This window comes from Hyperolius riggenbachi, chromosome 6, assembly GCF_040937935.1.
Source record: "Hyperolius riggenbachi isolate aHypRig1 chromosome 6, aHypRig1.pri, whole genome shotgun sequence".
Classification (NCBI taxonomy): domain Eukaryota; kingdom Metazoa; phylum Chordata; class Amphibia; order Anura; family Hyperoliidae; genus Hyperolius; species Hyperolius riggenbachi.
In genome coordinates this window covers 271620953-271642674 of record NC_090651.1, presented here as the reverse complement: position 1 = coordinate 271642674, position 21722 = coordinate 271620953, and the positions used below count along the sequence as shown (strand labels likewise).

General features: G+C 43.4%; 1 protein-coding gene across 3 annotated transcripts in view; it reads left to right on the top strand.

The window, feature by feature from the left end:
• The window catches only part of KMT2A (lysine methyltransferase 2A), a 151202-nt gene that overhangs the window by 87997 nt on the left and 41483 nt on the right, over positions 1 to 21722 (top strand). For all 3 annotated transcript variants that reach the window (XM_068240848.1, XM_068240847.1, XM_068240849.1), the window contains exons 15-24: positions 194 to 378; positions 3416 to 3589; positions 5901 to 6011; positions 7310 to 7383; positions 10295 to 10485; positions 13113 to 13213; positions 14328 to 14465; positions 15252 to 15410; positions 16123 to 16240; positions 18161 to 18239. In XM_068240848.1, coding sequence (XP_068096949.1) covers positions 194 to 378; positions 3416 to 3589; positions 5901 to 6011; positions 7310 to 7383; positions 10295 to 10485; positions 13113 to 13213; positions 14328 to 14465; positions 15252 to 15410; positions 16123 to 16240; positions 18161 to 18239 — 1330 coding nt within the window. The remainder of the gene's footprint in view (positions 1 to 193; positions 379 to 3415; positions 3590 to 5900; positions 6012 to 7309; positions 7384 to 10294; positions 10486 to 13112; positions 13214 to 14327; positions 14466 to 15251; positions 15411 to 16122; positions 16241 to 18160; positions 18240 to 21722) is intronic.

Sequence of the window (21722 nt, the reverse complement as noted above, 5' to 3'; positions counted from 1 at the left end):
GTTTTTCAAAGCAAATCATGTCTTTGTGTGTATAACGGTGGCCATTAACAATACGGTTCTTCAAAGACATGATTACGCTGCATGCAGTACCAGAATGTGTGTGTGTGTGTGTGTGTGTGTATATATATATGTAAGTCCAAATGTGTTGTTTACACTATATGCAAATTCTCATACAATGTGCTTACTTCCTCAGATGAGATGTATGAGATTCTGTCAAACTTACCAGAGAGTGTGGCCTACACCTGTGTGAATTGCACTGAACACCACCCTGCAGAATGGAGGCTGGCTCTGACCACAAAGCTGCAGGCCTCGCTCAAATATGTGGCGAATGCTTTGCTGAATTCTCGAACTGCAAGCCATCTGCTGCGCTGTCGACAGGTGGGATTCTTTTTTTCTTTTAACGTGTATATACTAGATTCCAAGGAGTGTGTGTGTGTGTGTAATAAAGAAGTTATCATTAACGTACTTTTCACAGTGACTGAAAGTTTTTTAATCTTTCCATTTTTATTGTGATACAGATATTTTGCTTCTAAAGAATTGGACTAAAACAGCCCATACACTTGCCCGATTTATCGCTGATAGACAGCAGATTCGATCACTGTGATTGAATCTGCTGTGAAATCGATGTGCAAATGCTGACTGTTCGACCGATTTCCGGCCGAAAACTATCGATTCCGTCCATCTATCTATGCGGATAATTTTGCTTGATTACTGGCGGGTCAGGAGTGCGTCGATAGCGGCGTTCGAATGTCCGACGACCGATGCTAGTGGCAATACATTACCTGTTCCACCGGTGCGTGTCCCTGGGCTCCGGCTGGCTTCACTTACTTCCTGTCGGGGAAAGTTTAAACAGTAGAGCGCCCTCTACTGTTTAAACTTCACCCGACAGGAAGTAAAGTGAAGCTGGAGCCCAGAGCGAAGAAGAGACAGCGGAGACCAGGGGACTCGCGCCGGCCGGATCAGGTAATGTAAGCTGGGGGCGGCGGCAGCTCCACAGATTTTGAATCGGTTTCATAGTGAAATCGATTCAAAATCTGTTTGCAGTGTAGGCAGCCAATAGATCCGTCTTTGATCAGATTCAATCACAGAGGGATCTATCTGCTGGTCGTTCTGGTGGCATAATAGACCAGTGTATGGCTGCAAAATGAAAACAGACTTATGATATGATTTGTATGTGTAGTACAGCTAAGTAATAAAACATTAGCAGGAGAGATATTGAGTCTACTATTGTTTCCAGTCCTGGAAGAGTTAAGAAACTCCAGTTATCTATGCAAAAGAGTCACTGATCTCTACGACTTTTAAAGTGGAAGAGAGCTCTGGCTTCTGAAGCGTATTATCTCAAGTGTCTGTCACTGTAATTTGTTTTTTTTTTTGCAGAGGACAGTTCAAAAGTTCACTAGCCTGCTCTGAAATCATTTAGAATGTGGAGTGTGGTGTGTAAACTGCAAATAAAAGAATAATACAATGTTATAACAAAAAAAATGTAACTGAGAATAAAAATATGAGACTTTTATTTGCTACTAATGCTCTAGTAATTATCTGTACTACACAACCAATTCATTATATCATCATTTTTTCTTCTTCGCATTAGTGTCACTTTAACAAGCCAAATTAAATATTCATGACATTCTCAAAAGTTTACACTGACAATATTTCATTCATCTAACAGCTGTACTGGCACAAAAACATATATAGGTAGCCCCCAGTTAACAAACGAGATGGGATCTGTAGGTTCGTTCTTAAACTGAATCTGTTCATAAGTCTGAACATTTTGAAATTTCTGTCCCCTGTACCTCCTCTGTGCCTTCAGTGTCCCCCACTGTGCCACCTTTATGTATGCAAAACACAGAACTCGCTATATAAAATAGTGTACCACAGAAACATTTCATTTTACAGAACTGGAAGACAAGGTCTATTTGACTTGTTCCCACCGAATTCCGTCCGTATCGGTGGGTCGTTCGTAAGTTTTGCGTTCGTAAGTCGGGGACTACCTGTAAATAAAACACCATATATGTCCACTAATATTTTTGGTAGTGGGGAAAAGTAGTACAATTCTAGCCTTGATTTGTGTCATTCATTTCCTCTCCATGTGACTATCCACAAACTAGTAGCTAAAGTGGGTTATAATGTTTCATGTAAGCATTTTTAACAGTCCATTATTTAAGGCTTTAGCATTTATGATTTGATTTGTGTGGCTACATTTATTGTGCAGGTTCTTCTCAGATAAAGCTGCTGTGGCAGGTGTCCTGCCCAAGCTGGGCATGCATGTCTACTTGCAGGGCTGGTTCTAGACTTATTACTGCCTGAGGCAAACTTGTGAGGATGCGCCCCTCCCCCCCTTACCCCTTTTCCTGAGTTAAAATGATCTCATAGCATCCAACAATTTACTCTGCTTCATTTAATGTTCTCACATGACATGCTGCAGCTCAACACAAAAGCGCACTGGCTGGCTGCGTGTCTGACAGACAAACTGCTCACCCTCAGCCACTCCATTCCTCCTCAGGAAGGTACACAAAGTACAAACATGCTGCCCCTGAAATCTCTGTGCCTGATGCAAATGTTTCACTTTGCTTCATGATAATAATAATAATGAGAGAACCGGCCCTGCCTGCATGGCAGTTGTTTAAATGATAGGTGCTGGTTAGATTGTACCTGTCAAGCTACCACTGAAAGCCCTGTTCAGATAATAGATTTTTAATGGACGAAACAATTGTGATGACTGATGGTCATTATCCTTTTTTATGCTCCATTCAAATATCAGGCAAGTACAAACTGACTGTGACTAAATTTTTCTGCCTATTTTATTACCGCTGCCTTATTCGCCTCCTCACCTGTCTCCATTGGATAGAACATGCAGCTCTGTCAAGGGAATCATGCAGGGCAGCTGGCAGGCTGTTTGTGTGTGATTGTCTACAACAATGAAGAGTAATACCGCTTGGAACGCAGATCACACAGCCGTGATTTTGCATCTCACAAAATTACGTGATTTTGCCAAGATTTGCATTTGCATTTTTGATTCCTATTCAATAGAATAAGAATCACATCGCAATCGCCCCCAAAATACTGCATGCAGCACACTTGCAATTTATGCAAATCACAAACGCTGGAGTGAGAATTGTAAGTGTAAGTGTAATTAATAGGAAATTCGCATGCGTTTTCAGATGCGAATTTGCATACATTTTCGCATAAAAACTATGTAAAGGCACTGACATGGTTAAATTCGCATACTTAAAAAAAGTGAAAACATGCGAATTTGCTGTAAAATTCGTATCCAAATTGTGAATTCGTTTTCGCGTTTTCTGCAACGAATTCGCACCGCACAAGTGGAAACGGGTCCTTACATCAGAAATCACAGCAACAGGTTTTACCAACAAACACCACCATAATTCCTTGAAATTCTTTTTTTGATTTGCAGCCAGCGAAACCACCTGATTTAAATCCTGAAACAGAAGAGGGCATGTCCTCACAAGGCGTATCTGAAGGCCCTGAGCCTCCTGTTCTCATTCAGGCCGGCAAGCCGGATGACCAGCCTCCTCCAGATCTGGAGGCAGTGAGGAAGAAAATGGACCAAGGCAGGTACTCTTCTGTGGTAAGTTTCAGTTTGATGTACAAGATTGAGCTAAGACTTTTGTTACAACTGTAAAAGGTTGGGAGTTGCATTAGTATTTTTATGCTAGTATAGTGGGACACCTGAAGTGAGAGGTGTATGGAGGCTGTCATATTTATTTTAAAACCATACCAGTAGTGTAGCAGTCCTGCTGATCTCTTTGGCTGCAGAAGTGGATGAATCACACACCTGAAACAAACATGCAGCTAATCCAGTCCGACATTAGTCAGAAACACCTGATCTGCATGCTTGTTCAGGGTCTATAGCTAAAAGTATTGGAGGCAGGTAATGAGGAGGCCAGCCAGGTAATGTGTATTGTTTAAAAGGAAATAAATATGTCCGCTTCATATTCCACTTACGTCAGGTGTCCTTTAAAGAGAACCCGAGGTGGTTCTCTGCCTCCTGACAGGCCTCTGTGTCCCCTCTCCGACGCTCTCTAACACCTCCCCCCCCCAAACGCTGGGCTATAGCTCCCTGAGGTTAGCGACAACAGTCGCTATCTCTGAGGTGAACATTAAAGAGAGGAATTCCCTGTTTAAAACCCCTGGCCGCTCCCCCGCCTCCCTGCACGCTGCAAGAGACACGCAGTCTCTAGTTGCAGCATCGTGAGATGGGGAGACTGCCATGGTGTAAAAGGCCTAGATGGACCAGTACTGCCAGAAAGTTGTAAATCTGCTGTGTAGCCAAGGGTTGCAAAGGTCAAAGTCTAGTAAAAAAAAAAATTCCCAAGCCTGAAATATAATATAGAACAGAGAGACTCCTAAGCAAATGGACTCGCCACTGTTCATACCCACAGGTGCTGCTGAAACCTGTTTCAAATGTTAATTGTTCTTGGTTTTATATTTTTAAGTGCAACTTGGTTTTAAGTGCAAAATTGCAAAATACATATACCAATATACAATAAATAAACGAAAGTGCTAGGGCTGTAAACCCTAAATAAGAAAATATAGTCTGATGTCAGGTAAAGATCGTTTTGGAGCAAGTATTGGAGCAGCCTATAGGGTAAAGTGCAAAGCAATCAATAATGCAAGTAGATACTTAGCCCTGGATAAGGCGGTCAGGCAGGGCAGTATGGCAAGGAGAGACAAAGGATCCCCTCAGGATAGGTCCTACTAGTTCCGCGGGCGTCACCCTGCTTTCTCAAGGAGAGGAGGATAACCCTGAGTGTCAAACTTACATTTAATTATGGATCATGTAAATATTTTTCAAACTATCTGAGTGGTGCTTTCCCTAAGGGATTTCTTTTTCACTTTTTGATACTCAGTTGTTTTGACCCCAGCACACCCAGTTCATGCAGGTGCTGCGGACGCTTTTCATTGGTAGTATTGTCTCACACTCACTTAAGGATCAAACCCATAGTCTTTAAGGAGAGTGCAACAGCTGAAAAGATTGATGACGCCCAGGGCCGGTTCTAGTAACAATGGGGCCCCAGGGCAAAATTAGCTCGGCCGCCCCCCCCCCCCCCCCTCCGACAGAACTCCCTCGACCAAAAAGCAGCATTAGGGGTTCTTTGTTGCAGCCAAATTTCCCTCCTGGGCCCCTGAGCTGGCTAATAACCCTCCCCCAATCACCTCACAACTTAATTGTGCCCCCTGGGGCCCCTGCAGAGTCTTTGCTAGTGTAGTGTCTCACCTGCCCACCAGCACAAGTGAAACGCTGCTCTGCCAAAGACTCTGCAGAGGTGCCAGGGAGAAACAGTTAAGATGGGGGTAGACACTTTGGGGGCCCATACATGCTCTGGTGCCCTGGGGCAATTGCCCCCTTTGCCTCTATGGTAGCGCCGGCCCTGATGACGGTCTCTTTGCGCTGTATTCAACAAGGAAAAGAGCTGGTACATCCAAAGTTAATCTTTATTGGTTCCACGCAGGACCCCTTTATCAAGGGAATGTTTGCTCGGAGGCAAAAATCTGTCTGCTGCTGTGCAAAAGTTCCTGTAAAGGAAGTGGGAGTCTGGCTCCTCTAAACACTCGCAGAGAGTGATGTGTGTTGTCTGCTGCTGCTGATCCCAGACAACACACATCGCTCTCTGCAAGTATTAAGAGGAGCCAGACTCCCACTTCCTTTGCAGGAACTTTTGCACAGCAGCAGACAGATTTTTGCCTCCGAGCAAACATTGCCTTGATAAAGGGGTCCTACGCTGCTCCGAAACGTTGCCCATTTTTTACATGGAACCAATAAAGATTAACTTTGGATGTGCCAGTTCTTTTCCTTGTTGAATGCTGCGGATGCTTCTTTCTGCTAGTTTTCTTGGTTTTATGATATATATGCATTTCTCGTGATTTTCTTTCCACAGTTGGAACTGAGTGATGACATTGTCAGGATTATCCAGGCCGCCATGAATGCAGATGGAGGGCAGCCAGAGTTAAAGAAAGCAAACAGTGTTGTAAAGTCCTTTTTCACCAGGGTGAGTTCATTTCTAAGCTTTGCGCACTTGGCACACTTGGTGACATTCTAGTAGTAGCTCATGTAGCAAAGGTTGGTGATGTGCAGGGATCGCATGGCAAGCACCGCTTAACTCTTTTAGTGCCACACACATTACTGAAGTAACACACGAGTTGCTGTGGTAACGTGCATTATGCCACACATTATCAAAGCAACATGCATGGCGCTAACAGAGTAACTGGAGTTGCTTCCCTGGTGTTAGGACTTGTAAAATTGTTTTGCACTTCTTGTGCATGGCAGAGTTACTGGACTTTCTTGCATCAGGCCCTATGTGTAGTTACTTGATGGCAAGTTGACAATCTCACTTTGTTACCTGTTTTTGTTTTTTTTCTTAAACACTATGGGCTTGATTCACTAAAGCGTGCTAACACAATTAGCCGCCTAAAAGCTTTGCACGTGCCAACTAGGGTGCTAAGTAGTTTGCACGAGCAAAGCTGTTACTGATCGCGCGCAATCCGGTGCGCCCGAAACGTCGCACCGTCCACATGCAAAGTAGCTTTTCAGGCTATTTTACATGCGGACGGTGCGACCTAAACTTTACACGCGCAAACTTTTTGCGTGCATATTAGCACGTCCAAAGGCAGTTTGCACGCGCTAAGGGGCTTTTCACTGTTGTGCTAACACTTAGCACCCTTTAGTGAATCAAGCCCTATGTATAATGCAAGAGGTAGTCTAGCTTAAAGAGAATCGGCAAGGAAAAAAAGTACCCTTATGAGGTTCTTACCTCAGGAGGGGGAAGCCTCTTGGCTTTTCAGTGACTTCCCTCCACTGAGGTAAGTTGCTAACTTATAAAATGTTTCTCCTCACAGCTTTACTGTAAAGGGAACCTGACGTGAGGGGGATATAGAGGCTGACTTATTTATTTAATTTGAACCAATACCAGTTGCCTGGCTGTCCTGCGGATCCTCAGCCTCAAATACCTTTAGCCATAAACCCTGAACAAGCATACAGACCAGATGTTTGTAACAGAAATCTGACAAGATTACTTGCATGCTTGATTCAGGTGGGATTCATACACTGCTGATGCCAGAATGATCAGCAGGACACCAGGCAACTGGTATTTTTAAAAAAATAAATAAATATGGCAGCCTCCATATACCTCTTTCTTCAGGTTCCCTTTAAGATGGGTAACTGACTAGATGCTCTCAAATGTGTGCTAAGCTTTGCTTTTGACAGCTTTTGATAAATCTTCTCTAATTAGTGATTTTTATGACTGTTTCTTTTTTTTTTTCTTTTCTTTTTTTTGTTTTTGGTCTTTAGCAAATGGAACGCATCTTTCCCTGGTTCAATGTAAAAAAGTCTCGATTTTGGGAGCCTAACAAGGTCAACAACAAGTAAGTCTCGTTTTAATGTGCATTGAAAGGCGGTCTCTGCCTAGAATCTAGTGCATGGGTGCCCATTAGGTAGATTGTGATCTACCAGTAGATCGCGAAGGATTTCATGGTAGATCCTGACACCACTACAGTTTCCACTCTGTATATACAAGTGTCCTCCTAAAATTGTACATGGGTAGATCATTTTGACTTGCTAATTTTTTAAAGTAGCTCACGAGCCAAAAAAGTGTGGGCACCTCTGATCTAGTGTGTGTACAGCCTTCCACTGTTACATAGTTACATAGTTATTTGGGTTGAAAAAAGGCATACGTCCATCGAGTTCAACCAGAGAACAAAGTACAACACCAGCCCGCTCCCTCACATATCCCTGTTGATCCAGAGGAAGGTGAAAAACCCTTACAAGCCATGGTCCAAATAGCCCCAAAAGGGAAAAAATTCCTTCCCGACTCCAGATGGCAATCAGAAAAAATCCCTGGATCAATACTACTGGGCATTACCTAGTAATTATAGCCATGGATGTCTTTCAACGCAAGGAAAGCATCTAAGCCCCCTTTAAATACAGATATAGAATGTGCCATAACTACTTCCTGTGGCAATGCATTCCACATCTTAATCACTCTTACTGTAAAGAACCCTTCCCCAAATAAATGGCTAAAACGTTTTTACTCCGCAAAGGACTAGAAGACATGCGCAGATCATGTCCTCTAATCTTTTGTGAAGGCCTAGGGACAAAAAGCTCATCTGCCAAGCTATTATATTGCCCTCTGACATATTTATACATGGTAATTAGATCCCCTCTAAAGCATCTTTTCTCCAGACTAAATAAACCCAGTTTATCTAACCTTTCTTGGTAAGTGAGACCTTCTATATCAATTTTGTTGCTTTTCTCTGCACCTGTTTTAAAACTGCAATCTCTTTCCTGTAATGTGGTGCCCAGAACTGAATTCCATATTCCAGATGTGGCCTTACTAGAGCGTTAAACAGGGGCAATATTATGCTAGCATCTCGAGTTTTTATTTCCCTTTTAATGCATCCCAACATTTTATTAGGTTTAGCTGCAGCGGCTTGGCATTGATTATGATTATTTAACTTGTTGTCGATGAGTACTCCTAAGTCCTTCTCCAAGATTGATGTATCCTGTTTATTTTGTATGGTGCTAGACCATTGGCACGATTAAAATGTATGACTTTACATTTTTCAACATTGAATTTCATCTGCCATTTATGCCATATAGCCATCCTATCCAGATCCTGTTGCAATATGTCACTATCTTCCTGAGAGTTGATTATTCTGCATCATTTTGTATCATCTGCAAAAATAGCAACATTGCTTTCTACTGCATCTACTAGATCATTAATAAATAAATTGAAGAGCACTGGACCCAGTACTGGACCCTGTGTGATCCCACTGCTAACAGTCGCCCATTTTGAGTATGATCCATTGACCTCAACTCTTTGTTTTCTGTCCATTAGCCAGTTCCCTGTCCATGCACACAGACTCTTCCCCAGTCCTTGTATCCTCAACTTTTGCACCAGACTTTTGTGGGGAACAGTGTCGAAGGCCTTTGCAAAGTCCAGTATATCACATCTACAGCATTCCCAATATCCATGTTAGAGTTCACTACCTCATAAAAGCTGAACATGTTAGTCAAACAGGACCTGTCTAGCCAAGAGATCCGGAGCTCCGGATGGTCTCAACCGAGCACATTGTTCTTCTCACCCCTCCTCAACTGAAAGCCACTCCATCATGTTAAATATGGTATTTAACAACCCAGAGGCTTAAATTCACAAAGCATTACCGCATTACTGTGGTCATGCACAAAACTGCTGATTTCACCATGTCAATTCATAAAGGCTGGTACCGCATGGCACGCTGAAATTACTGAATAGTGAGGTAAGTTACCAACTTGTGTAAAAATACCTCAATACATATCAGTAAATGTCAATTCACAAAGGTTAGAGTACTTGGTAAAACCAGGCTGCAGCTGTTCAGTATTTATTTACCAGGCTACAGCGGTCCATATCATTCAATAAAATGTTACAGGCAAATGAGCCAGCCAACAGGTTGGCTCGGCGGATCAGTCAAAACCAGTCTTATCGGCCTGACGACAGCTTGTACTCACAAATGCAAATGTAGTCAGAACGACTGCCCCGCGGGCAGGTCTGACGACCGTAGTTTGAAAAAGTCCGGCATATGCATGCGCCTTAATCTACACTGTGCAAGCTGTGTAGAAGTGCTAATGAGCACTTCTTAATCTATGGCAGTTTAGGGATGGATTTGTACTTTTCTTAACTGTTATGCAGTTCTTGAAATTCATGCTAAACTGCCAATATTAAGTAGAAGTTAGGAATGTTCTTATTATCATGCAGAACAATTCCTCCTGGTTAGAACAGTTTAAGAAGAAAAAACTGTTGGTAATGCTTTGAGAAATCTGGCCCTGGGTTTCTGTAACATGTCAACAGTTATTGCACCTTTGTGTGATATGTCAGTGGTCAGTGAACCTACCTGTAGTACATCAGCAGTCACTACAGCTTTCTGTATCATTTTATTAGTCACTGATTTTTCTTGTAAAATGTCAGCAATCAATGCATATTCTAGTGACATGGCAGTGATTGATGCTTTTTCTTGCAGCATGTCATCAGTAGCTGCATGTTTCTGTCACACTTTAGCAATTCCTGCGCCCTAATGTGAAATTTTAGCAGCAGCAGCATGAGATGGCATCTGTTATTATTTAGTTTTAAACCAAACCCCCCTAGTAAAGTCATTCATTAGGTGATCTAGATAATATTTCCCATTACTGCTGTTTTTACTAGAGCATTGTGATTTTTTTTAAAATGTATAATTTGTGTTATATATTTGTTGGGTGGGTAAGAGACATGCCCTAAGTTATGTTTAATGTACTTTTTCACAGCAACAGCATGCTCCCCAACGCAGTACTGCCGCCGTCTCTGGATCATAATTATGCTCAGTGGCAAGAGAGGGAGAACAATCTGGCTATACAGCCTCCTCTAATGAAAAAGATCATTCCAGCTCCAAAGCCCAGATCTCCTGGAGATCCGGCATCACCACAACCTATACACTCGCCAATGCCTACGCCAATAGGTTTGTGGCTTCTTTTTCTGATCACGGTGTAATAATTGAATGCATTTTTGCAGGTCATTTATTCTTACTTTATATGTTCTGAGATATGTAGCAGCTCCTTTGGCTATGTGCACACTATGCACATTGCGAAACACCCACTCTACAACGCAGGCATCATGTAACCTGTGCACTAGCAGTGTTAGGGAGTCTTGCCCGATGACTCCTTACTGAATAGGTGCTGGCTTACTGAAATAGGAAGAGCCGAGATTCAAACTCGGGTTTCCTGCGTCAGAGGCAGACCCCTTAACCATTACAATATCCAGCAACTGCTAAAGTGCTCCTGGACTGAACATCAGTAAACCTGCAAACCAAATCTGGATTCAATAAAAATTGTCACTTCAATCTGGGTCATATAAGAAGAGTGCTGTATTGTCTGTGTATGGTTGTGTGATTGCAGTTCTGTGCAGTGGAAGCGGACAGTGTAGTGTTCGCTCGTATGGCCCGATGTGGTCCAGCTGGAGCCCGGGGCAGATGCATTACCCCCATAGGCTTTATGGGGAACGTGTCTGCTCTTCCAGGCTTCTTGAAGACTGCATAGAAGTGCAGTCTACTCCCTGCAATGGATGCATTGCAGACTGACAAGTGTGAGCAGCTCCTATATATAAAATAGCTGTTCAATGTCAGTTTTGAGATCAGAAAATGGACCAAAAAATGTCCGTTCTCATCACAAGTGGGAACACAGCCTGAGTTATTTGCAGTAAGCTTAGATTTATTTAAATGCTGGTAAGCTCTAATGTATACATTTTATTCTTAAAGAGAATCTGTACTTTGAAAATTTTACATAAATAAACGTACCAGCCTGTTTGTTTTCTGCTCCTAGCCCCCTCTGTGACATTTTCGCTGCTCCCTGCTGCTTTCTTGGTGATAAAATCACTGTTTTATGCATTGTTTTTGTAAACAATAAAGATGGCCGCCAAACAGGATATATGTCAGGATATTAGTCATCAGAGCAGTGGCTCCTCTCAAGCGTGACATGACTGCTGGAATGTTACTTCACTTTTTGCCTTAGCTGCTTGTCTGGGCTTTGAACTGATCTTTCTGCACTCACAGCTGTTTGAAATGTCAGAGCTCTGTGAGGCAGACACTCTGGCTGTGAGCAGAGACCTTGCATGTGACTCATACACACAGCACACAGGAGAGCAGAGAGAGGGGGGTGTGGAGGGGACGTGCATAACTTCTCCCTATCACAGCAGAGGCAGCACATTCCTCCCTGGGTGGACAAAGCTTGACAAAGAAAAGAAGATTAGATATATTACAGAGACATCGCAACTAGAAAAGGCTGCAGTAATCCAGACCACATTAGAACAGGTATAGGAATTTATAGGATAGAAGAAATAAGGCTGAACATTTTGTTAGTCTCTTTAATAAAAAATTGCTTTTGTTTTAAAAATACATGATTGATTTGGCTTCATGATCTTCAGAAACCTGCTGGATTTCATGTATGGTTGCACTAACTCACTGGCTCCAGCCTGCTGATCACCTGACACCTAACGGATAAACAGTAACCAACACAACTGTCATCTTCGTGTTTACCATTTATCTGCATCAGTGTTTTACTTCAGCTTACATCTGGAAATATGCCTGAAGAAGGGGACTAGATCCCAGAAAGCTTGCATCATTTAACTCTATTAGTTAGCCATTAAAAGGTATTATTTCTTACAAAACGTTGTTTTTTTTCTACCTATATAATTTGTTTGGCTAACACGGTACAGAAACTTTTTGGAGCTAGTCTACTTTAGGGGACTCACCGCAAATCCCCATAGACACTTTCAGCTGGTCTGAAGAAACGGAACAAATGTCCGCTTTCACCTTGTTTAAACCCCCACAAGCCTTATACCCACGGATAGGTAAGCATATCCTGTAACGAACTGTGAGGTTTTCGGTCCAAAAAAAGTTGAAATGGGCTGTGTAGGAGCCGCCGAACGGCCTTCATCTCGGTTCCGTCGGCCATCTTCATTCTGCTGTGCAGGTCCTTTCTTTCTCCTCATTGGAGGGTTCGTTAGCTGCCGACAGAAGCTGGCACGCCCCCACCTAACAATCCCTCCAATGAGGAGGAAGAAACGACCTGCAGAGCAGAACCAAGATGGCTGACGGACCCGAAATTGCGGCCGTTCGGCGGCTCCTGTACAGTCAGTTCCAACTTTTTTTTTGACCGAAACCGCAAAATTCGTTAGAGGACCTGCTTAGCTACCCAGGGATATAAGGCTTGTGGAGGTTTAAACAAGCAAACGGAAGACATTTGTTCCGTTTTGCAGCCCAGGTGAAATTGTCTATGGGGATTTGCGGTGGGTCCCCTAAAGTAGACTAGCTCCAACTTTTTTGCTACTATTTTCAAAATACAAAAACTCACTCCGTGGTGCACAGTGCTTCAGTGGTAGGAATTTTATTTTCTGCAATCTTTCAGAACATATTATATTAGCAAGGGTGGAGCACTATTCAAATATTAGTCATGATAGTTGTTATCAATAGGGAAATAATTTTAGTGTTTGTGTGTATGTGTGTACAAACTCAAAATTGTTTTTGTTGACAGAGCTTCCTTTTTTTTATAGTTGACAATTTTTTTTCCCTGTTTGTATCCTAAATGACAGAGCACAGCAAAGAAGATAGCCCAGAGATGTTGCCTCCACCTGGTGTGGAGGATAACCGCCAATGTGCCCTTTGTTTGAAGTTTGGAGATGATAACGCAAATGTAAGTTGTCTGTAAGGTTGTCACCTGTATAGAGTAATGCCAGCTAGAGGTAACTATCATAAGCTAGTACAGCACTGCTTTTGGCCTTGGGACATAAAACCCACCTGATTTGGTTGCTGGGCATTAGCCAACTGACGCTTCAGCTCTAGTGCGTGTAAAAATAATTTATGTAGAGGCTGATTTCTTCCCAAGTATTTAGTGCAGAATGCCCTGTGACCTGACTTTCTGTGCTGTTCTTATGGGGTACATACTTTATGATGGCTTAATTTGCTTTGCAGGATTTCGTTTCGTTGCCTAAAATCTTGTGTGCTGTGAATATGTCAAATAAAATAATCATTAGGAATGATTGCACAGCACCTGCAATTTTTTTTACATTCAGTATAGGTAGGTAGCCAGGTATAGGTGCCCCCTGTGTAGGTAGCCAGTATAGTTACCCCAGTATGGGTAGGTAGTATAGTTGCCCCAGTATAGGTAGTATAGTTGCCCCAGTATGATCCACCGGCCGCTTCCTATTATAGTCCCTGGCCTGCCCCCTCACCTCCTTCATAGAAGTTAGAACAGCGCGACCTGGCTGCTGTGTGCAGAGGAAGGAAGCAGGACAACTGCTTCCTGTAGCGGCGATAAACAGGAACTTCCGGTATATCGCCATTACCAGGGGAACCGCTGTCCTGCTTCCTTCCTCTGCACACAGCAGCTGGGTTGCGCTGCTCTGACTAACCTTTATGACAAAGGGGAGGGGGCTGGCCGGGGACTATCATAGGAAGCGGCGCTATCACAGAAGCTAGTACAAGCGGCGGTGGCGGGAGGGGGGGGGGGGGGGTTGTTTGTTGAGGCAGACGGGTCTAGTTGTAAGTAGGATTGGTACTGTATATTTATATCATCCTGTTGCGTGTCATCCGTTAAATACACTTAAAAGTATAAGCAATAGCTTTAGGTGTGCCTTTTGCTAACTTACAGGTTAACACTTCATGCATTTCTTTACAAGGGCGGACTTGTTCAGTGATTCACAGTATCTGTTGGGGTGGTGATTTTGCTTAGGTTTTTCACGTACAGATTCACCAAACTGTTCCTTAAAATTGATGATGCTCTTGAATTTTCCCCCCCCTCAAATTAGGATGCTGGACGTCTGCTTTATATTGGACAAGACGAATGGACGCATGTTAACTGTGCTTTGTGGTCAGCAGAGGTGTTCGAGGAGGATGATGGCTCCCTAAAGAATGTGCACATGGCAGTTATTAGGGGGAAGCAGCTGGTATGTTTGCTCTGTACATTTCTGTGTTTAGACTGACATCAGATTTCTGAAAAATGTAGGTATGAGTGCGGCCGTACTGTGCCTGTGCAGGTAAGCCAGAGCGGTTCTGTGCTACGACGCAGGCATGGCAATGCTTGTATGGGTGCAACACGGCCGTGCACAGTTGCAAACTTCCAGAGCGTCTGCGGTGCTGGTCACGGGAGGATCAGGTAAGTATTAAAGGACACCCGAGGCGAAAATAAATAATGAAATAAATGATTGTTCTTTCTTCCTTCTCCTAAAAATTACTTTTTAAGATATTCCATAGTCTTTTATGTTTAAATCTACTTTAAACAAAGTTTTAACTGTTTTATTGTTTTTGCTCAATGACACATTCATTGACGTAGTCCAGAACTAAAATCTATGAACTATTGTTCCTTTTGATCTCTTTACTGCTCTCAAGGCATTTTCTGCTTCCTGTCTGAGTCAGGACTGAGTCAGCCACTTACATACCTGATATTTAACTCTTTCAGGCAGAGAAATAAAAAAAGGAACACACTCTAGTTATTTGTGTGCTAGGCACTGTACATACCCAGGTCTATCTCATAATGTCACCTAGGGTATCGTTTAATTCTTTAATTCAGTGATTGTAGGGTAATTAATGGGGTGATAGAAGTTATATAAAATGTGTGAGAACCCACAATTCTCCAGCCAAGTATTCCAAGGGGTCCAAGTATTATAAAATAATTCTTGTAACGTTTATGCTTGAGTTTCACATTCAGTACAACTGTATTGTTTTTTTTACAGAGATGTGAGCATTGCTTGAAGTTAGGTGCCACAGTTGGCTGCTGCCTGTCTTCCTGCACAAGTAATTACCACTTCATGTGCTCAAGGCTTAAGAACTGTGTGTTCCTGGAGGACAAGAAGGTGTACTGCCATAGGCACAGAGACCTAATTAAAGGGGAGGTGAGCATTTGTTGTATTTATTAAGACATACCTCCTAACTTTCATGGATTCGGAAGAGGCTTGTAGTAAATGTTTCCCAGCGATGGCTTGATTTGACCCAGGGAATGGCTGTCAGTGATTTCCAGCAAATAGCAGGCAATGCTGCTTTGCAACAATGTATTTTATACTGTACTGAAATCTTTACTTACAAAGCACTTCTAGTCATCTTAAAGCTAATGGGAATTGGCAATTAAAAAAAAAAGTCAGATACTTACCTAAGGAGAGGGAAGGCTCGGGTCCTAATGAGCCATCCCTCTCCTCTCTCGGTACCCTCGGTGCTGCGCTGGGTCTCCCGTTCAAATCCCCCCCCCCCCCCCCCCCCCGCGGGGACTTCGGAAGTCTCCGGGAGCCGAGTACTCCCGAAGACAGGCGGCTCCATACTGCACACGTGCGAGTGCGTCATAGAGGGCGCTCGCGCGTGCACAGAGTAGAGCTGCCCGTCTTCGGGAGCACTTAGGCTCCCGAAGCATTTCCGAAGCCTCCTTTTGGGGAGGAAACAGCTGTATTTGACCGAAACGGTCGAGCCAGCGCAACAACGGGGACCGGGAGAGGAGAGTGTCTGACTTTTTTATTTCAGTATGGGTTCCCATTCACTTTAATAATCAAATGTGAAGTTAATGTTAGTAGTAATAATTATGTATGATTTTTTTTTAACCGCTCTTTTTGTTTGCAGGTCGTGTCTGACAACAATTTTGAGGTTTTTAGAAGAGTTTTTGTGGACTTTGAAGGGCTTAATTTGCGCAGGAAATTTCTGAATGGTTTGGAGCCAGAAAATATACACTTGATGATTGGTGAGAAAATAGACTTTACTTATACCCCCGTGTATTTATAACGTAACTTTAGTGAAAGTAATGCATTATGAGACCAAAGTCTTATAGGAAGTCCCCTTTCTAGTGCTAGGCATACACATATGGCAAAGAGATAGAAATAGTTTATATTTATGCAGATCTAATGAAAATGTATGCATCGTGTTACTGGAGCAGTCAAAATGGTCAAGTACTACATGATTGGTCCAATTCCAAGCTGCTATAATTTGCATAAAATTAAAATTTTATAAAAAACAATGATATCGTGGCTATTTTACAGTGATCTTAAAGCAAGTTTATGGGAACTTTTTTTTTTTTTTTTTTTTTTTTAAACTAAAACAATCTGAAAAGTGCTATGTGGTGTGTCTCCAGCCTGACAAAAATGGAAATAGGATGTATGCAGCCATGAGGAATTAGTTTGGTGTTTAGCTGTTTCAATTCCCTCAAACACTAGTTACTGCAAAAGACCCGTTAATACAAATGTAATTTATTAAAAGGCTTTACTTTGGGTAGGCTGAACAATATTTGTACTCGACCTGTAGTATTTGTAGTCGGCCTGCCCACTCAACCGAAACTGCTCTCACCAAAGTGGTCAATGATCTTGCCTTAGCTAAAGCGGAAGGTAAATACTCCATTCTCCTCCTCCTCCTTGACCTTTCAGCAGCTTTTGACACAGTAGATCATCCCCTACTCCTCCAGTCCCTCCAGTCCATGGGCAATTACGATCTCGCCATGACCTGGCTTTCATCCTACCTCTCCAACCGCTCCTTTACGACCGCCTTCAATAAGTCCTCGCTACCCCCACCCCCCCCCAACCACCTCTCGGTGGGAGTCCCCCAAGGTTCGGTCCTTGGCCCCCTACTGTTCACCCTATACACATCCTCCATTGGCAAGGTTATCTCCTCCATGGGTTTTAACTATCATCTGTATGCAGATGACACCCAGATCTACCTCTACACCCCTGACATATCCCCCACTACCTTGGACAAGGTCTCCTCCTGCCTATCAGCCATCTCCTCCTGGATGTCCGCTAGGTCCCTGAAACTAAATCTAGACAAAACGGAATTTAAGATCTTCCCACCCCGGTCATCCATAAACCTCCCAGATGTGCACGTCACTGTTAACCACACTACCATTCGCCCTACCTCTCAAGCCCGATGTCTGGGTTTCAGACTCTGCACTCTCCTTCACTCCCCACATCCAAAACCTCACAAAGTCCTGCAACTTCCACCTTCGTAACATCTGTAAGATTCGCCCTTTCCTGAACTCTGCCACCACCAAACTCCTCATCCATGCCCTCATAATTTCCCGCCTTGACTACTGCAATGCCCTGCTGTCTGGTCTCCCTATGACCCGAACAGCCCCACTGCAGTCCATCATGAATGCGGCAGCCAGAATTATCCACTCCTCCCATCGCTCCACCACGGTGGATCCCCTCCTTGAATCCCTCCACTGGCTTCCTATCCAGTCCAGAATCAGATTCAAGATACTGTGTCTGACCTACAAATCTGTCCACGAAACCTGTCCAACATACAGTTCCAATCTTACTCAGAGGTACACACCTAGCCGCTCACTCCGCTCTTCCAATGAACTTCACCTAACTGTGCTGCATGATCTGGTCTTTCTTGCATTCAGGTATTGTCATTTTGCTGTATGTCACCCCTAAATATTGTCTGTAACCTAAACTAATGTCCAGTGCTGCGTAATATGTTGGCGCTTTATAAATACAATAAATAATAAATACTCCTATTCTCTGGTATTGTTAACTATGATCATTGGCTTTATAGATTCTTCTTTTGCATCAGTCTTTCACTTTCTTTACACCTCCCGTTTTCCAGAATAAGTTTTTATAATGTTAAAATATTTATTTTTCCTTTCCTTATGGTCTACATTTGTTCATCACAGGTTCCCTGACAGTAGATTGCCTGGGAATGCTGAATGACCTGTCAGATTGTGAAGAAAAGCTATTCCCTGTTGGATATCAGTAAGTGTCTTATGTGGGTTTGGTTAAGAAAAAAGCAATCTGTTCAGTTCTGTGTACTGAACGTATTTCAGATTGCTTTCCATGTGTGTTTTTTTTTTTTTGCAAAGAAAAGACAGACTTGCTTAGTTAGTGGATTTGTAGAAAAATGAGTCTCATTGGCTTTGTCAAGTGAGAACTTCTAAGCCAATCCCCTAGTACCAGTGGCGGACACAGCCAGCAGCGGGCCCCTGTGCAAAATTCCAATTGCGGGCCCCCCTGACATGTAGCTAAAAGTGGGTGTGGCCATAACTAAATTGGGTGTGGTAACACATTGCATCTGTTTACCAATACAGTCTATGGCAACCTTCCCTGAGGCCCAGAAATATTTCTTGATGCATACATGTGGCATCTGCATTATACAGCTTACTGAATGAAAGCAAAACTTATCTCCAAGACCCCCAATCCTGTGTCATTAAGACCGAGGCTGACATGACAGGCTCTGTGTTTTAAACTTGAAAGCACACCCAAAGTGAGAGGGATATGGTGGCCAAAATATTTATTTCCTTTTAAATAATGCATATTGCCTGGCTGTCATGCTGATCCTCTGCCTTTACTACATGTAGCCACAGCCCTGAACATGCAAATCAGATGTTTCTGACTGCAAAGTGGAGCTGACTGGAGCAAATGCAAATCAATGTAGGATTGACTAGCCAAAGATGGTGCAGTCTGCATTCTAGACCACCTGGCTGGAACCTAGTACAGAGGTTGAGTGAGCTAGGAGGCAGGAGGTGCACTGGGAAAACAAGACAGTGGATTGTAAACAGGAGGCAGGTCCAGGATGGGTTTTTTTTCAGAGTGCTATGCAGGTGCTGTATTCTATGCTGGGGTAGATGCTGACCTGCGCCGCAGCAAAAAAATGGGCGTGTCCACACACTAGAAAGTGGGCGTGGTAATGACAGGTCATGAGCAGGGCCAAATGTACATGAACTTAGCAGTGGTGTGATTCAAAGACAGTGGTCATCACCACGGAAACATTAAATGAAGCCCCGTCTCCTAATAAAAATTAGATGGTGAGCTCCTCTGAGGACAGTCAGTGACATGACTGTGTACTCTGTAAAGTACTACGGAAGATGTCAGTGCTTTATACATAATAATATGGTAGGGCATTAGACTATGACTATGGTAGGATTACATTGTGAGCTCCTCTGAGGACAGTCAGTGACATGACTATGTACTCTGTAAAGTACTACGGAAGATGTCAGTGCTATATACATAATAATATGGTAGGACATTAGACTGTGACTATGGTAGGATTACATTGTGAGCTCCTCTGAGGACAGTCAGTGACATGACTATGTACTCTGTAAAGTGCTGCAGAAGATATCAGTGGTATATAAATGCATAATAATATGATAAGACATTAGACTGACTATGGTAGGATTACACTGTGAGCTCCTCTGAGGACAGTTAGTGACATGACTATGTACTCTGTAACTAGAAGACCAAAAAATCCAAAGTACAGGTCCAATGCATTTTAAGAGACCTTAAAGAGAATCTGTATTGTTAAAATCGCACAAAAGTAAACATACCAGTGCGTTAGGGGACATCTCCTATTACCCTCTGACACAATTTCCCCACTCCTCGCCGCATTAAAAGTGGTTAAAAACAGTTTTAAAAAGTTTGTTTATAAACAAACAAAATGGCCACCAAAACAGGAAGTAGGTTGATGTACAGTATGTCCACACATAGAAAATACATTCATACACAAGCAGGCTGTATACAGCCTTCCTTTTGAATCTCAAGAGATCATTTGTGTGTTTCTTTCCCCCTGTTCTCATGCACTGAAGTTTCAGGCTGCTTGTTTCTTCCTGCAAACAGCTTTGCCCTTGTCTGTAATTCTTCAGTATGTGAAAGCCCAGCCAGCTCAGAGGACGATTTATCCAGCTTGTAAAAGATAAGAGAGAAGAGAGAAGCTGCCCTAATCTAAATAAAACACAGGCAGTGTGCATAGAGGGGCCTGGAAGGGGGAGTTCATAGCAGAACCACAACACTGAAGAACTTGGCAGCCTTCCAGACACAGGCTGAGAAGTCTGACAGGGGAAAGATACATTGATTTATTACAGAGACAGTGATAGTATAAAGTGCTGCAGTAAGCCAGAACACATTAGAATAGCTTTTTGAACTTGTAGGATGATAAAAAACAGGATGCAATTTTTGTTACGGAGTCTCTTTAAAAGAAACCTAAAATGACTTAAAAAAAAAAAAAAAGTATTTCACTTACCTGGGGCTTCTGCAGCCAGAAGCCCTCGCCATCACGGAACAATCCTCCGGTCCCTGCGGCAGCTATGTTTTGTTATCGCGACTTGGAAGTCGATGGCCACTGGACCTGTGCAGGACGCTCCCAGCGCCAGGAGTGCCAACGAGGATGTGCACAGCATACGGCCATCGTCTTCCAAGTTGCGATAACGAAACATAGCTGTGACGGGGGACTGGAGGACTGCTCAGAGACGGCACGGGCAGAGGGCGGGCAGGGGGCTGGAAGAAACCCCAGGTAAGTGAAACTTTTTTTAAGTCATTTCAGGGTTCCTTTATCCAATACAATAACATTTCATAGCGCTTTTCTCCCATAGGACTTTAAGATACAGTATATGTGCAAAACAATCGAAACTGCTCCCAAATTCACTAAAGAACAATAAATAAAACCCCCCCATAAACACCTAATTTCTACAATACTCAAACAAACGTCAGGGGATTACAATTCAGTGTCAGTGACACAACCATATCTCCCTCCTACTGCTTCTACCTACAGCCAAATTTCATTCTTACTGACAGTCTGACACCCAATCTGCCACTACAGGTAAATCCTCACAGCCAGATCTAGCCCCCCTCCTATAACTCACACCTGCCCCCCATACTATAGCTAAATCCCCCCACACACAGACATGTCCACATCTCCCCCTCTCAGACTACACAAACTTATGCCAGCTCTCCCCTTCCCCCACATCCAGACACTTGCCTGCATGAGACTCTGAGAGGAGATTCAGCATCACAGCATGTGTGTTTTGGCTTCTGACTCCTGTCAGTGGGGCACAGCAGCGTGACCTTTCACCAGTCCAGCAGCGTCCGTTATGTGCCTCTCAGGGGACGAGAATCGTGGCCGGAGATTCATAATGGTAGGAGGGGGGAGGTTAGTCCAAAGAAAAGCTGGGCCCTGGATCCGATCTGCAGTCTCCTGTCTCCTCTGGCTCCTCGTCAGGATCTCCTGCCAGCTCTCTCCTCTCCTCAGCTGTTTCCCGCCGAGCCACACATATTGGCTTACGCAGAGACGTCAGATCAGCGTGTCTGATACTGACGTCTCTCTCAGTACCACCAGCCAGAGGGGAGGGAGGGAAGGAGGGGTGTGACCAAATAGCGTTCCTCGGCTCCTAGCTCCTGCAGCTCTGACACAATGTAAAAAATAAAAAATCATCAGCAGTACTGAATGGGCCCCTCCAGAAACGGAAC